The sequence below is a fragment of the Brienomyrus brachyistius genome, unplaced genomic scaffold (assembly GCF_023856365.1).
Source record: "Brienomyrus brachyistius isolate T26 unplaced genomic scaffold, BBRACH_0.4 scaffold98, whole genome shotgun sequence".
Lineage (NCBI taxonomy): Eukaryota > Metazoa > Chordata > Actinopteri > Osteoglossiformes > Mormyridae > Brienomyrus > Brienomyrus brachyistius.
The window spans coordinates 397419-414165 of NW_026042373.1; the positions used below are offsets into that span (position 1 = coordinate 397419).

General features: G+C 44.3%; 1 protein-coding gene across 3 annotated transcripts in view; it reads left to right on the top strand.

Annotated features, from left to right (window-relative positions):
- Positions 1-4938, top strand: part of LOC125727459 (serine/threonine-protein kinase Nek11-like) — a 40126-nt gene extending 35188 nt beyond the window's left edge. For all 3 annotated transcript variants that reach the window (XM_049004164.1, XM_049004167.1, XM_049004166.1), the window contains one exon: positions 4301-4938. In XM_049004164.1, the coding sequence (XP_048860121.1) occupies positions 4301-4502 (202 nt within the window). In that variant the 3' untranslated portion in view covers positions 4503-4938. The remainder of the gene's footprint in view (positions 1-4300) is intronic.
- Positions 4939-16747: the final 11809 nt, after the last annotated feature.

Consider the following 16747-nt stretch of genomic DNA (forward strand, 5'->3'; position numbering starts at 1 on the left):
AGGATCTCTGCTGTGCTGATTGACCTGATTGTGAGCCTTGCATTGACAGAAAAGTCTCCACAATTTTTGGTTTTTGACCAAAGCATCCTTCAACCTGGGCTTCTCCTACGAATCCTGTTTCACCAGTAGGCCAGTTCATACTTATACGACTGTGATTAATCATGGTTTTACGTAGTTTCTTTCTAATAGCAGATTCTTGTCCTACCATCAGACAGAGGCATATCTCATAGAAGATGTTTACCGAGAGGAATAAATGGAGAAAACCCAATTCAACCCATGCAGATGCTTTATTACATTCCAGGTACAAGCTTACAGTAACCGAGCAGGTACTGTTAGCTCTGATAATGCTAAGTACTGTTAGGTCTGATAATGCTAAGTACTGTTAGCTCTGATAATGCTAAGTACTGTTAGCTCTGATAATGCTAAGTACTGTTAGCTCTGATAATGCTAAGTACTGTTAGCCCCGTTAATGATACTACTTTATTTCACCTACAGCCCCAGTTGGGGACTGGGTAGCGGTAAAAGACATTTATCCAAATTACTCTTTAGTTTGACACCAATGGCATTAAAAGGCTTATGCATTACGGATATCTGGCAATCGATTTGTGTGTGTGTCTCAAAGGAGAGCAAGACGGAATGCGAAAAAATAAGGACTCCCACGTACCTGCGCCGGTGTAAATGGCAAGTATAAGATCATATTATTGAATAGAAAAGACGCAGTCAACAGATGTATGGATCAATCAACAGCCAATAAAGAGAAACCAACTTTTTGAGTAAACAGGGAAGAAGCAGCCAGTAAATGGATGACTGTGAGTCCATCTTTCCTGCCTTGAGGCCTGTGCTTTGTTAGCATAGAAAGTAATGTCACATTGCTGTAATAGCATGTCTACTTATGCTCCAGCATTTGATGTTTGATTAATGGAGATAACAGCACATGGACTCACTGATGGAATTCAGTGTGTGTGTCACACTTCCTCTCCCTCCCTGCTGTGATGGATCACTTGGAACCAGGAGAAGCATCTCTTCCAGTCACATCGCCATTCTTTTGACAGCCTGACTCTTTATCTACAAGCTGTGATTTAAATGGGCCACCTCATTGGCTGTTACATCCTCACATCCCCTGGGACACTATTAAGTTACCAGACATTTCATTTAACCAGTGGAGGACAGAAACACTAACAGGAAAATGAGCAAGAGGATGAATGGGTAACATCCATCAGAAACCCAGAACCCATTCAGATGCTTTTCTTAAGCATTTAGTTCTGATTGTGCATTTGGGACAGTTGGACAGTAGACTGTGCAACATAGCTTTGGACCTCCAGCTATGACTAAGAGGCCACCACTTCCAGTCTTGGAACGAGAGATGTGTCTGTGAGAAGAATTTCTTGTACTGACTCAGGTCTGATTACTTCTTGATGTCCTTATTGAGGCATGACCACTTATTTGTGCCTCACAGAGGTCAGATCACATATCAGTTCCCTCACAGAGGTCAGATCACACATCAGTTCCCTCACAGAGGTCAGATCACATATCAGTTCCCTCACAGAGGTCAGATCACATATCAGTTCCCTCACTGAGGCCCGATCACGCGTCGATGCACTCACAGGTGTCGATGGTGTCATTGAGGTCTGATCACACATGTCAGAGCTGCTTCTTCCACTGATTGTGCTCATGTGCTGGTGCTCAGGTGGCTGCTGAAATCACAGCAACTGTGACCAGTGTACCGACCAGAAAACCAATTTATAAAACTTGAGCCTAGCAAAATTCAGTCCTGGAATTAACCGTATCTGTTTCATAAGTGTAACAGTTTCTTCGCAAAAACCAATCTTAGGTTTTATAATGATTCATTTTGTGGCAAAGAAATACCTGAGATAGTCGTTTCCAGCAGGCTTACAGGGTTAGAGCTAGAAAACTTTGTAGTATGTTATTGTAATGACTAAAAGGATTGGGCAGAATGCAAAGCTGTGGGTATTTCTCAAAAGCAGACCGCAGGTCTCTTTCCCAGGGAAGAAGCATTTTCAGCTGAAAACAGTCTGCAGTGAAAATGATCCATCCTGATAAGTAAAGTTACAATTATAAATACGCATATGCTTCAGTCCGTTTACTACGGATATAAAATATGAAATAAATTACATATGGCCATAAAATCAATGCATTTTGTATTGTACAAAGTAGTGCAGTGTCAAAATGACTACTGCCTCCATTTACAGGCAATGCAAAGTAAATAGTCCAGTGGAAATGTAGTGTCTTTATGAAGTGGTGTGGAATTTTCTGAAAGATTTTACAAAGTGTTTGTGGAAATCCTGTAATATCACCCACTGTCTACACTCGTTAAGGAGCGAATTTAGTACAGCCTTAGGCACCAGCTATGAAAATATCCACAAAAAGCTGAATCTGACCCACTCTGTTGTCCGTTATTAATCTATAAACAGCACTGGACTCGTGGGAATGTTTCCAATATGCATTGTGAGGAGAAATCTGTCTGATGCAACCGAAGATGTCATCCTAAGATTGTGTGACATTCTGACATTTGAGAACCCAATTCCATAGTAAGGGATGTCTCTTCAAGGCTGAAGTCTCCTAGTACAAAGTGCCAGTTTGTTTGCCAAAACAGATCTCAGTGACATTCGGGACATTGCCTTATGCTCAGCTAAAAATAAAGACCAAGCTTTATGGACCCAGAAAAGTTGAGTCACATGTTGAGAAACACATCATGCACATGGTTACATAAGAATGTGAATCTTTTTTGCTTTACTGTTGCTTTGAATCTCCCCTGCTTTGCTATTGCTTTGAATCTTCTCATACTGATGTCCATCCATCCATCCATTTTCCAAACCGCTTATCCTACTGAGTCGCGGGGGGTCCGGAGCCTATCCCGGAAGCAATGGGCATGAGGCAGGGAACAACCCAGGATGGGGGGCCAGCCCATCGCAGGGCACACTCACACACCATTCACTCTCACATGCACACCTACGGGCAATTTAGCAACTCCAATTAGCCTCAGCATGTTTTTGGACTGTGGGGGGAAACCGGAGTACCCGGAGGAAACCCCACGACAACATGGGGAGAACATGCAAACTCCACACACATGTGACCCAGGCGGAGACTCGAACCCGGGTCCCAGAGGTGTGAGGCAACAGTGCTAACCACTGCACCACCATGCCGCCCCTCGTACTGATGTCTCTTCTGAAAACTGAGTGAAAAACGGATAATGGGTGAGCTTTACCAGGAGCTTTACCAGGATTTTTTGGCCAAGCAGTTATACCTTCTGCTTGGAGGTTGACATTGCATCAAAAATCAGAATTCCAGTATTAACGAGATCCCAGGCATGCATCACAATGTCCACAGAATATATGAGGTAAACATACAATCAATGCACTGTTACAAACACCAGACTGCAGGCAAACTATTTTCCGGAAAATTATATTGAATTTTGTTTTAGTTGTTTTTGTTACAGTTCACTTTGTTTTCAGTTTATTGGAGCAGAAATGAAAGCCATGCATCCATCCTGTAATCGCGTATCCTGGTCAGAGTCATGGTTGAAATGAAATTTCCCAGAATAAATTTGGAATTATTTCACTTCAGTATCACTTTGGCATAAATGCGGAGGTTGCAATTGTGTGTATGTTGCTGTGGCAATTTTCTCAGGGTCTCAGGGCCCCACTGCATGACAGGTGAGAACCCAGCCTACTGTCACCAAAGGTGACAGGCCAATTCGCTTAGCTTCTCCCCCACCCTTTCTCTGTGGGCCACTCTTGACACTGGTTACTTCGTACACCACAAAACTGACAGCTGTATCTCCGGAAATGCAACGTGACGCCACCTGACCTGGGGCGGTGGTGTAATCACAGCCGTCTCTCCAGCTAAGGGGTCTCACTCATTGCCTCCTTCCGTGGACCTGGCACCTGTCACAGATGATTCATATAGCAAAGAGGAAGATTTGAAATACTTGACATGCGTCATTGACAGACTGACCCGTGTCACACTCGGGGAACCCAGAATTACATACGGGGTTTATCAAATCTCATTATTGACTTACTGCAAATTCTTCAATAGGACCTAAGCAGCTGCGTGCCGTGAGGATTAAGTGAGTTTTTCTGGGTCTGTTTAATATCGCAAACCTTTATTTCATATTAGGGATTCATCTCTGCTCAGTCTTAAAATCCTTCTAGAACATGACCCATGTGCTTTGAGTGAGGTCCAGATGCAGAGTGGGGCGTAACTAAGTGTGTAAATTAGTATGGTGCACAAAGGATCACTTCAAATGCTAACATTCCCCACCTCCGTGTGTCACGTGGAGGTCCATCCAGAGGAAGCTGGGAGCTGCAGAGTTCCAGACCGTCTACAAGTACTTGAAGCAGGCCAGGCAGCAGCAGGAGAGTGAAGCTCAGGTGTGGGAGAACCTCGGGCACCTAGTGGACCAACCCAGCAACTGCTTTGAGGTGGACCAGCTGCTGTACTATGAGAAAGTTTTGCAGAACATCAGAGAGGGACACGCTTAACCAGGGCAGCTGCTCTACTCACCCACAGCCACATCTTGGTCGCCATGATTTAGGCCCCCAATCTGAAATCTGGGGCAGTGGCAGTATCCACTTAACCAAAGGTTTACTAACAGGGTCACATGGGCTTGTTCTACTCCACCCTTCCGTAAATTTGTTTAAGGACCATGTGCCTCGCATATCAAATACTGACCCCCTCAGTCGGAGAATGTGACTGATGGGTAGCTGGAAAAACATGAGAGTTTCACATTTTTCATTTCCTGCACCAAATGTGTGGATGTGCAGGGGGAGGGTGGGAACTCGACTGTGCATCACATCGAACAGTAAGCACTGCAAAACAAACACGGCAAAACAGCATCTAGTCTAGGCCTCCGTTTTAATTGTATTTAAAAAGCAACATTTCACTAATGTACCGTACAGCTGTAATAAAGGATATGCTGTGACATGCTCTTTCTGCTTCCTTTATATATTTTTCATTTCATCTGCCCTGAGGTGGGGAGGAACTGCAAAGAGAATGAGTCAAAAAATTTTTCAAGGCAGGCCAAAAAAAAAAAAAATCACAGGTGAGTGTTGTGTTCTGTGGGGCCGGCGGAGAATGGTGTCATATTCCTGTATGACGCTTAAGGGCATAACCTCAGAAGGGGAGGGGGGGGGGGGGTGGTGCTGCCTCACAGATAGTCAACATGGGGAGATAATTAACCCAGTGGAACGAAACTGCCTTGGTGTCTGCTAAGACTGCCCACAAGCTGTTTGTCATACCTTGGTTTAAAACTTCCAACATGCATGCTATTAGAGATCTATGTGCTAATTGCTAGATGTGGCTTGTGCAATATAAATCCAGAAGGTGTAGCAGGTCACAGTGGATACCGTCCCATCCCACTTAATTATAGTTTAATCGCGCAACTGTTCATCCTGGCTTCGTCATCAGATAGGGAGCAGCCATGAGGTTAGTCAGTGTGGGCTTAGCTCTCTTTTTAAAAGCAGCAACAAAAATAGTCAACGGATCTGCATAATCATAGCAGAAGACTCACCATAGTCCTGAAAGTCCCCGGAACAGGAATGACTGGCAATAAATAGATGCTTAATTTGCAGGTAAGGTTGCTGAAGACAGTTAGAACCATGAATATTCATTTATCTAATAAAAAAAAAACATGATGAATGTCAAAGAACTTGAATTGAAATAGTTTGAGCAGCCAGTTTGAATGGTGTCAGAGGGCCTGGGGGGGGGGGGGGGGTGAGTCAGACAGTCATCTGCTGAAGCCGTGCCAGCCTGTAGCTGACACCCAGACCCTCAGAGTGGCTGAAGCAGAACTGTGCTATTGCTACAGTGACAAGTAGCATGTGCCAGTCAGCAGGCAAACAGCCTCTGTTACGTTGCCCTTTCACCCTGCTGACGGTAGGACGGCTGGGTCCATGTCTCCAGCTTCACATCTGCAAAGTTTAACTCCAAGACTGAATATGTATGATGTCTTTTAAATGCTGCAGGAACAAACCACAGGCTGCGGTTTTTGGGAAAAGATAATTCTGCCTGTTGTCAGTAAGGTCTGTGCCTCCCTTGGCTGGAATGGTTAATGTTAAGGCTGAGGATGAACACGCTAAACATGCCCTCCATCAGCATGGAAACGCAGACAAACACAGAATGGCTTAGTATCACCACACCAAGTTACTTTACTGGCAGCTAAATGTGGAGGAATTTGGGAGAAAAATGAGAGGGTCCGTAATCCTGATGGTTTCACAGTCGGCAGAAGCGTGCGGAGGTGGGCTGCCGATGCAGCTGCTGATCCCGCCTTGGCTCACAGAAGGGTTTATTACGCTGTATCGACAGCCTTTTGACAAATGTGGAGAGCAATACCTCTCTCCTGCGAATACCCGTCTCACTTTCAGGAAAGATGGTTTTAATAATCCCTCCTATTGATTCACCATTGTGTGCACCTGAAAAGGCCACTTACCAGTTACCTGGCTCCCCACGGCGATTCACGGGGGTCTTTCTGTAGACCAACATCCTCCTCACACCCTGCTGTGCCAGGCTGTGAAATATGATCGAGGGAAACAAGCATCGAGGCATAAATAAAAACTCATGAATTCAAAATCAAATCACCTACCATAAAAAGGTAAAGCACAGGCTATATACTATGAAGAAAATCCTCAGGAAAAGAGAACAGACAAAATAGTGGAGACACTGAATGAGAAAGGACTTTATGAAACAAGTGGCTAACAGATCCAACTACAACTGAATCATATTAGGCTGAATGCCATTAGCAGTATAGGTCAGTTATAAAGGGATCTGATCATCAGCACTTTGAGATTTGAGTGTGATATGAGGCAAGTAACAGAGATACTAAGAGGCCAAAAAGTCAGGGCCTGAGCTGCAGAATTATTTAATATCTCAGGGGAATGGGCTTAAAAATCACTGCGGTATATAGCAGGTCTGGGAAACCTGCTTCGGCAAAAAGGGAACAAAAGGGGAACAAAAGGGGAACAAAAGGGGAACATGGCAGCTCCTCGGCATTGAGAGATGGATTCCTAATTCTATACCGAAGCTGCTTATCAGCATAAAAACCCCAAAAATGACCTCAGACCTGATTCAGCACCTCTGTGACCCTGTCTGAATGAAAACTCTACACCATAAATGCAGAATCCCATCATAAATGATTCAGTTCATGGATGTTTCTGTTAGTTACATCCTACACAAAAACACAGAGAAGGTTGGAGAGTTGAATAGAGAACCATGGTGATTGTTTGAATTGTGAGCTGCCGCTCATTGGTAATAAATGCCAGATTGTACAGAGAGCAGTCTGTCATTTTGCCAAAAGACAAAAATAAGCCTCACAAAATTTGTGGCACGACTGCCATTGAGAAACTGCACGTATAAAACGCACAGTTCACATATATGCAAAACCCGATGTAAGCAACACCAAAGCTGAACCCCTCAGTGCAGGAAAAAATCATATGGCTGTCACATATGACGTGATATATGATAATGACTCATTCATGTTGATGAAAGAGTTCAGCGTGAGAGCGCCATCATTCAATCCTTTTCCTCAGAATATTCTCTGAAATCAATGCAATGTAGTTCTACATTCATTCCCAGTTACCTGTCTTGGGTCAGAACTGGGAAGACTGTAGCTTGCCGTCAAAGGCCTGTGAGGCCTCACCCTAACACGAGTGGGCAGTATGACTGATCTCCGAAACATTACAGATCTAATGTCATCGTGAGTAGACCAGGCTTGATACGGGAAGGGGTGCTGTGAGATTTTGGCTCAACGTACGTTACTATGCAAAAATCCTCCAAAAAGGTTATGCTTAAATTAATTATCTTCATTTTGCTGCAAAACTGTGCATGTATGTCTGTTAGCCATTTCAAATCCTCTCTGAAAATCACTCCAATTTCTGCATTAACTATCCGATTCACTGTTTATTCAGTTTTGTATTTGTTCATTCATCTGCTAGCATTCTGTGTTTGGCTAATCATTCCCTCATCAAGTTTGACTAATTAAGCTAATTAAATAAATGAATCTGAAATTCAATGCATGGAATGGCTGGGATGCCTCTGAGGAGTGGTTTGGAAACCAAAGTGGTGTTCATCTAGCCACCCAAGAAGACGCATTTGCAAATATACACTTATTACCCAGATAAATAGCTTTAAACACCTCTTTGACAACTGAAACCTTTTGTACAGTTCTGTAGGTGGGGTTTAACTGTTTAGATAGCGAGTGAACAGAGTGGCACCAATCCTATGTGCCTAAAGATGGGAAACGGACCTTCATGAAAAACTGATGCTGGTGGATCATCGTGACTGTAATTAAAGTATATATTGGGCAGTTATTAAAAGATGATATGCTGAGGCAATAATAAAATTGGCAATGGATAATGCATATATAATGCAATATTCGCTTCTGCATAATATATAAAATTATGCAGAATTTAATCACCACTAAATTGTCTTTGCAGCTTTGGAGATTGTACCCATACAGAAAGGCTTCATATTTTGGTAGTAATTATTTTCTCCTTTTGTTATGATACTTGCGATGTACTTTTCTGTATTTCCATGGAGTTTGCACTATAACAGCATAAAATCATAAATGGAAGGTTTCATTGCATATCTCCAAAAACACCCATTCCAGTACTAATGAGGAACAAAGGGACATGAATAGAAGAAATGGAACATAAGGGCTGGCGGCTCTCTGGAGAAAACCCACCTTTTTCCTTGGCAATTAGGGACTGATTTCAGGGGACTGCAGGGGGTCATTGCCATTGCTGTCTGAGGCGCCTGTCCGCTTGGCGCGCTCCTACAGCCCAGGCTCCAGGTTTCCCCGACCCTGGGACAGACGGCACCCGCGGCATTGCAGGGCTGCCCATTTGATCAGCCCCCGGATTCTAAATTACTGTAATCAGGCCCAGTGTCCCCTGCACATAAAAGGGTGTGACAGGGCGTCAGGGCTGGAGAGCAGCCACAGAACCGCATGCCGTGATAATCACAGGCTCTGCCCCTCCAACAGCAATGCGGGGATCACAGTTAATATGACAGGAGCGCAGTGCATGAGGTCTCCCCAGGGGACCAGGGGGCAGTGTGGAGCAGACAAAAAGTAGCCATCTTCTTTTAGGGCTTTTAAAACAAAAAGCCAAATTTCATCTTCTGACTACATGAAAACAAAAAAAAAAATTGAGTTATGACCAAAATGAGGTCTCTTGGGCTCTTATTTCATCCTGTGACAAAATATTTAACAGTAGCTCAACTATGCTTGGTTTTTGAAGAAAACAAAAAGTTATAGAATCCACACTTAAACCAAAGCACAGCACACTCTTCCTCAGTCTAGGTATAGATCATAGCTGGAGACTGTACTTAGCAACAGCTCAAGGACAGAGATGCTGGGATCCATCTCGGAGGAGTTGGAGCAGATGAGTGAGCCCCAGAACGGGGGCTCCTCAGGTGGCAGCTCATCTGGTGCCTTTATTTAATTTTCAGCGGTTAATTAATCATTGTTATTTGTTTTTTAATCCAAGGAAAAATTTACTTTTTTGGTACATCAGGCTGGATGTCCTCATCAAGGGTTCAAGAGCAGGACCGGTGCTGGGTTTATGGGTTCAGGTTCCTTTCCCCGACCCTGGGACAGACAGCACCCTTTTTATGGTGTCATTTGGCAAAGTCTTACAACTGGATTTCTCTATAATGAAAAAAGCAAAAAATCAAGTAAGAAAGTCAGCTGATTTTAGGTAGCTCTGCTATTGCAATTGAGGGCATAGAATGTGTTATGTCTGGTAGATAAATAGGTGTGGAAGGTCCACCATCTGGTTGTATATGTCAGGGAAGGTCCACTGTGTGAGTGATGACCAAGGGGTTAAATGTCCATAACCTGATTGTCCAGTGTAACAAACGGTGACTGCCCCTAAAATGTCCAGCCAGGGATTTCTCAGATGTCGTGGTTTAAAATCAGCACCAAAATTCCTGCTTCCAAGCCAGTTGACCCAACCAGGACAGGAGCTGACAAGAAGTGAGGTTGGAGACTGTGGAAGATCAGAGTGCTGAAGAAGAAAGAGCTGTGAGGACAGAAAGAAAACACTCGATCGACCGAAGAGAGCGCCCCGGTTATAAAAAGCCATTTCCTACAAGTGTCCTGCCTTCAGTGGCCTTAGAAATGGGTCGCATTTCACTTCCAGGTCTGATGTCACTGCTTGAAAAATTCTTACGCCTGAATGGTCCCTCTGTTTCTAAGCTAAAGCCTAACATTTCCATATCCCCAGGGCCATGTCGCGCTGGGGGACATGCGATCTGAGAGAACTTCAGTCATCAGGTGCCGTGTACCTGGCTTGGCTTTCCAAGCTAGAAATGCTGTGTTTTGAAGGTCAGTGAAGCCTTGCTGGAGCGGCGCTTCCACATCCCCTCCTATTGTTTACTTCATTATCCTTCCTCCTGCCCACGTTACCCACGTCACCCCTGTAGAAACGCTTTGATGTTTTAGCGAAGCGATTCAGGTACGATCCCAAGGGCACGACAGGAACTGGAAGCCACATTCTTATAACGGCCTGGGGGGGTTGGCTTGCCCTTTCATAAAGTTCTTTGAGGAAGTTTGATTTTTCAAGCCATTATTGTGTGAACAATTACATATTTCTGAACTATTTAATGGTTTTCCAATCCAATAACCCCACCATGTTTCATTTAAAATTACAGGTTCACCAGACACTTTTGGTTAATTACATAGAAGATTTTAATTTAAATAATACAGACATTGCCCTGTGGGATTCAGAACGAGCGCTGGTCACAAGTATGGTTCCTTAGCTCTGTCAGCTGTGCCATTTCTGGAACATTCCACATCTTTTTCTCAGATCGCTGCATTCATGCATACAGGAAAACATACACAATTTCTCTAAAACTGACAATAGTAAAATTTAAATTAGGGTTACAGTTATTAACATAAATGCATAATGCATGAAATATAGCTCTGCAGAGGATGACATTTTTCTCATTAGTTTCACATATATATGACATTTATTTGCTGCTGTGGAGAAACATAAATGGTAATTATTTATTTAGGTGTGTTCCTGGGTCTGCAGCATGAAAACTAGCAGGCTTATTGCCATTAAAATGAACAAATAATTCATCTGTAAAATGACCAACAAGAAGAAAATATGTACGTTTCAAGATTCAACAACTGCCCTGAGAGACGTGGGATATGCCATGATGGTAATATGGATTTATTAGGCTCCCAGTTTTGATTTTTAAAGTGCAAATGAGGCGATGGAGGGAACAGCCCTCAGCCTTCGGGAGATTTTCTCAGTTGGCTTGTGAGCCTCTTCGTTTATCAGCTGTGTCTCCAGTTGGACTAAGGGAGAGGCACAAACTGTGAAATCAGTTCCAAAATGGCAGTACATTCATCTCTCAAGGCAGGAAAATGTTATTGTGCCTCCAGAAAGTGTATTTTGGATCCACAATGGAATGTGTGTGTGCTAATTACTTTATTTACACTGTCAATATTTCTACACACGTATTTGCAGACTTACGGGGGAAAACGTGTGATATGGGAGTGAGAGAGTGGGTACCCAGGTGTCACTGAGCTCTAGGGGCGTGCGAATCGCAACAGTGGAGGGAATTACTGGGTCAGGCAGAGGGAAGCCGGTACTTTGGGCTGGACAGAAAGGGCTGAAGCTTCCACTGGCTCACTGGGCCAGGTTCTCATGTTGGCCCGTCTGGGATTTCGCAGGGTGACACTCAGGGCAGGGTTCCTACACCAAATCCCCAGTATGACTGTGAAACTGACCCTGCCTTGCTGTGTCTCTGTTACCCTGAGTGGGCTCCTCTTCCTGGGGGAGAGAAGGACAGGCCTCCAGCGATATCGGGGGATTTTCACACGCTTGATCATTCTCCTTGATTGTGTGGTGGTCGCTGTCCAGGGGTGTGGTGCTGAAGCTTTGCAGAGGGTCAGTTCCCCACATAAATGCCAGCGATCCAGCACGCAAGTATGCAGCTCCAATCAAAAGTCTGGACACACCTACTGAAAATCATTTGTTATTCAATACTGACCGTAAGCACACCTTGAAGTTTTATAAATACTGTGTCATCTTGTGATCAAGGAAAGAGATGGAGTGCTGTGACAGATGACCACAATCCTCCAACCTAGACCTTCTTGAGCTGCTTTGGGATGAGTCGGATTGAAGAGTAAGAGCAAGGTAGCCGGCTGGTGTAAAGAACTTGTGGAAACTCTTTTGGTACAGCTGGAGGATCAGTCCTGGTGGCTACAGTACATCACGTGGCTGCTTGAAAGAATGCGACAAGTCTGCAAAGCTGTCATTTTAGCAAAAGGGGTCTGTTTTTGAGGATTTGAACACATCTCCCAGTATTTTACATGTATTACTTCATTGCCTCGAGGCCTTTGGCTATAAGATGAATACCATAGTAAAAATGCATTAAAAAGTAGGCTTGTCCTGACTAGTTCTGCATACATTCATACAGGAAAATAGTGAAATATCCAATCAATTACTAGCAGGAAAACAAGTGCTACTGTAAGTAGTTATATGTTTTTTTAATTTTAGCTGATTCCAGTTGATTTAGTTGATTTAGCTGATTGTGCAATTAATAGGACACAATTATCATATTATAAACAGATCAGCTGTTTATAATATGATAATTGTGTCCTATTAATTGCACAATCTCCTTCAGTGTTTTTAGTGAAGGGGTAATAAGGATCACCCACAATCCGCACTGTCACAGCGAGCCGTGAGCCTATCCCACAATGCACAGGGCACATGCCTGAGGACACCCTGGATGGGATGTCATAAATGTGATGATTCTGGATTTAGTCAAATTACTAAAATAATAATTTTTGCACAAGGGTGGCTGTGTGATAGCACTGCCACTCAGGCTGTCGGGCATCGCGCAGCAGTCACCCGTCGTAATTGATATTTTGGAAGTTTTTCTGCAGGATGCCAAGCTCCTCAGCGAAGGGGAGAGATCAGCCCGACCCAAATTTCATGGTCCAGGCATTAGGAGCTGATGGACAGAGCAAACCATAGCAGAAATGTGTTCATGTGAAAAATAGCTATATCATCAGAGAGGACACATTCCGTATTAATGCACATGCGGAATACATGCTACCATCTACTCTCATTCAGAGCATGAGGACGTTACGCGGGAACAGCCCAAGGGCTCAGTCTTATTGTCAATGGATTGTTTTCTTGCTTTTTTCATGCTTTTTTCGTGTGTGTTACCTGTCCTCTGTGCTGTGTACATTTATCATCACTCACAAAATGACACGTAAAGGTACCCAGCGCTCACGGCGAAGGCGCCACAAAGCTGTCGAAAATATAATAAATCTGACGTCTCCAGGGTTGTACGTGAATTATTATTTAACAAAATGAAGATATTTTGAGTGGCAGGTTGTGTTAAGATACAGGGGAACGTAAACTTTAATTAACGTATACCCAAACTATAAAATATGCTAATTCAGTATTTAATTGCATTCATACAAGGGCTGACTGGTGTGATGGTGTATCCTCTGTGTTATTGACATTATAAACTTCCACAGGAATCCCGCCAGTGGCAGACATGTAATTTCCTTCCCCATCTGTCCTCAAACAAGCAATTACTGGCGATAAGCGACCAAAAATGGGAGCGGCGGAAACCCGTAAACTTCACCTGACGAGACGTCCCTCTGAAATCAGGCCTAAAGACCCAATGATTCATTCATTAATTTTCTAAGAAATTCTATTTGGTCTATTACTCTGCACATCAGCCCCAGCCGAAATTTATCACTGGGAATCTCAGGAGACGTCCTCCGAGAATTCCGCACTGTCACACCAGGACATCGATTTCACTTCCCACGTCGTGACACCAGCTGGTTCTCGGTGAAGGGCTGCAAACCAAGGGGAGCTTCTGTAACATTCCGAAGTTTCCTGAAAAACACTTTTGCGCAGTTTGGAATATCTTGCCTTGGGAATTGCTGCTTACCATCCGATGAATATTTTATATGTATGAGAACGTTGTGGCCTGAGACATCCACTGTAGAGAATGGTTGTTTCTACATTTAAGCATAAAAAATTGTAATGCTTCTGTGGACATGGCGTCAGGAGCTAGCAGGGAGGGACGTCCGCTGTACGTACTTCTGAACATATATCGGTACAATGCACACGTGAAAGTGACTGCTAATGAATTAATAACGTCGAGTTTGACTCCCACGTGCAAGGAATGCAGTCTCAGGGCATTTTTATATCGTACTATAAGGACATGTAACAGACAGAGTGGAATTAAACACACAGATGTTACTGGTGGGGTGGAGGGGCTGCATGCACCCCCCCATCTCTCAACTGTTAAGTTTACTATCCAGACAAACCGCATCAATTAAAGTCCAACTTTCCGTGTTTTGGGCCAGATTTTTGTATGACTGACCGTAAGTCTGTGCCAGAAGGGTGAGTCTCACAGAGCCGGACACAGCAAACCCACACTTTCATTAGTATGCATTGCTTGTCAGGGTATCCAGGAAGGGCTAGCAGGCACCCCCCAGTCGGAGCTGACCCCATCCAGCAGAGCTCATGTGCAATAAATAAAGCTACACAGTTCAGTATTTCTGCAGGGATCTGTGAAGGGGGGGGGGGTGGCTGAAAGTACCATTTGAGGTCTTGAATACCCCTTTTTGATCACTAGCTTAGCCAACCGCAACCCGAGCAAATTTGTTTTGGGTCCCCCAAGAGGGACGTGCCCCTCAAAACGTCCAGAACCAGAAATTTGCATTATGGTTTTGTTATTCCAGCTAAGGTGCCATTTGCTGAAGAAAGCCACTGAATCAGATCCCCCAGCTCAGGCAATTTATCAGGCCTATTATAACGTTTTGATATCATTGAGGCCTCTGGTTTGAGATCTTCTGCTTGACCTGTTTTGTTTCAGCTCCATCGTTTGCATTGTTTTGTAGCCTGGCTCATGGGACCTAATTACAGTCCTCTAGCACAATCTGATTCGTAGTTAATCCTGCAGGTTTATTTGCAGGCCATTGCTCTGCAAACATCCGAAAGAGCAGCACAGCAAAACAGACATTCAGAAAAGAAATATTTGGCTCTATACTGGAGTGAACAGCTTGGGAAAACAATAAGGAAAATAAAGAAGGAACCGCATCACAATGTGGGAACGTGCCCCATGGTGAAAGGCCACTGAGGAAAATAGGACCTTAATTCAGTGAATATCCACAGCGAACCGCCAAAATGCAAGAAATGACAATTCAAAGCCCAAGCAGTAAAACAGTTCCTGATTAGTTTTAGAGTTAAAATGATCAGGTTGTATTTGGATAATAATTCACTACAGGAAACGGACGTGCATCTGTTCCCCATTAGGTAACCCTCCCTGTGGCAGGAGATACTAACGGACTGGTCCATTTTGTGACAAAGATTCTTGAACTTTCACGAATCACAGAAGCAATCAGCAGCTCCATTGGTCTGTCTGGTGTGGTCTGAATGGAAAGGGATTCAGGCTTGACTCTGCTTTGACACGGCCAGTCCCTTTCAATCTGCAGCCTTCCACAGATGCCACTTAGGCTGCCCGCTTCAGGTGCTGATGGGCTACCCCCTCACTCCTCCCCACCCCCCTCTGCTTAGAGGAGGCATGTACTTTCACATTTGTGTCACATTCGATAAATCCGTCCTTTTCGGCGAAGCTGGCCCCTGCTGTCAGCCAGGCTAACTAACACACACAATTGGGGAGCCCCCTCCCACCCCGACTGGCCAAAGGCGGCCATTAAATTCTGCCCACTTAAATTGGCAGGTGGACATTAACAGCTTGTGTCAGGAAGACAATTACACGATTTCAGTCATTACATTCCCCATTTTCATTGGTCTTTTTATCCCGCTTTTGCATAACAGAAGCCACAAAAATGACATGCAGCACTAGCTCTGAAAGAGCTGCTGTGGAACTGAAGGTTAAGAAGATCCATAAATCAGGGGTCACATTCATTATCTGACATTTAGTCGATTAACAGAGGCACCTCCTGGATTATGATTTCTCCGTTTGTTGACCATCTGCTGAGGTGATTCTGTTATGAGGTACAGCACCCCATTAAGCTACTGAGCCAAGATCCCCCCAATAACTGGCGCTGGGGTCATATATGTAGGTACATGTTTAACTGTAAGCCGTAATTGTATATGTATCATGCAGCATTTCTGCTTTCCAAGAGGATCACAGTGTGGCATCCTACTCTCGCTAATGCTATAGCATGCATTCACCTGCTACACTTCGAAAGTAATTTGAATGGAATTAAATTCTGTACGAATTCTGAGATTTCTCAGCAAGTAAGCCCAGTCAGTGTTAAAGTGAGTTCTCTCTCTCCCTGCCTGCTTATCTCTGACAGCTCCGGCAGGAAAATCCTGCAGAAGAACTTGGGCTGCAAACATAATTAAGCAGGATGCAGTTCCTGGATTTCAGGAAGGATTACTGGTTTTACAAACGGAGAGGCTGCGCATGTAACGAAGGGAGTCTCAGCGAAAGGCTTGGCGATTTGTCTGTTCTATTAGGCTGAAGACGTGGGATACTGGGTGATCTCAGCAGCATGAGCACGTGTGTCAGCGTCTGAGGTGTTATGGATGGTCGGGTTTCAGCTGACAACAAATTGTCCTCTGTGGGGGCTGGGGGGGGGGTATTAGTCAGTAGGTTTAGTGCTGGCGCTACAGCAGCATGACCTACCACCCTGCAGTGAGGCACTGGCGTCAGCACCACTGGACCACAGCACCACTGGACCACAGCAGTACTGGACCACAGCACCACTGGACCCCAA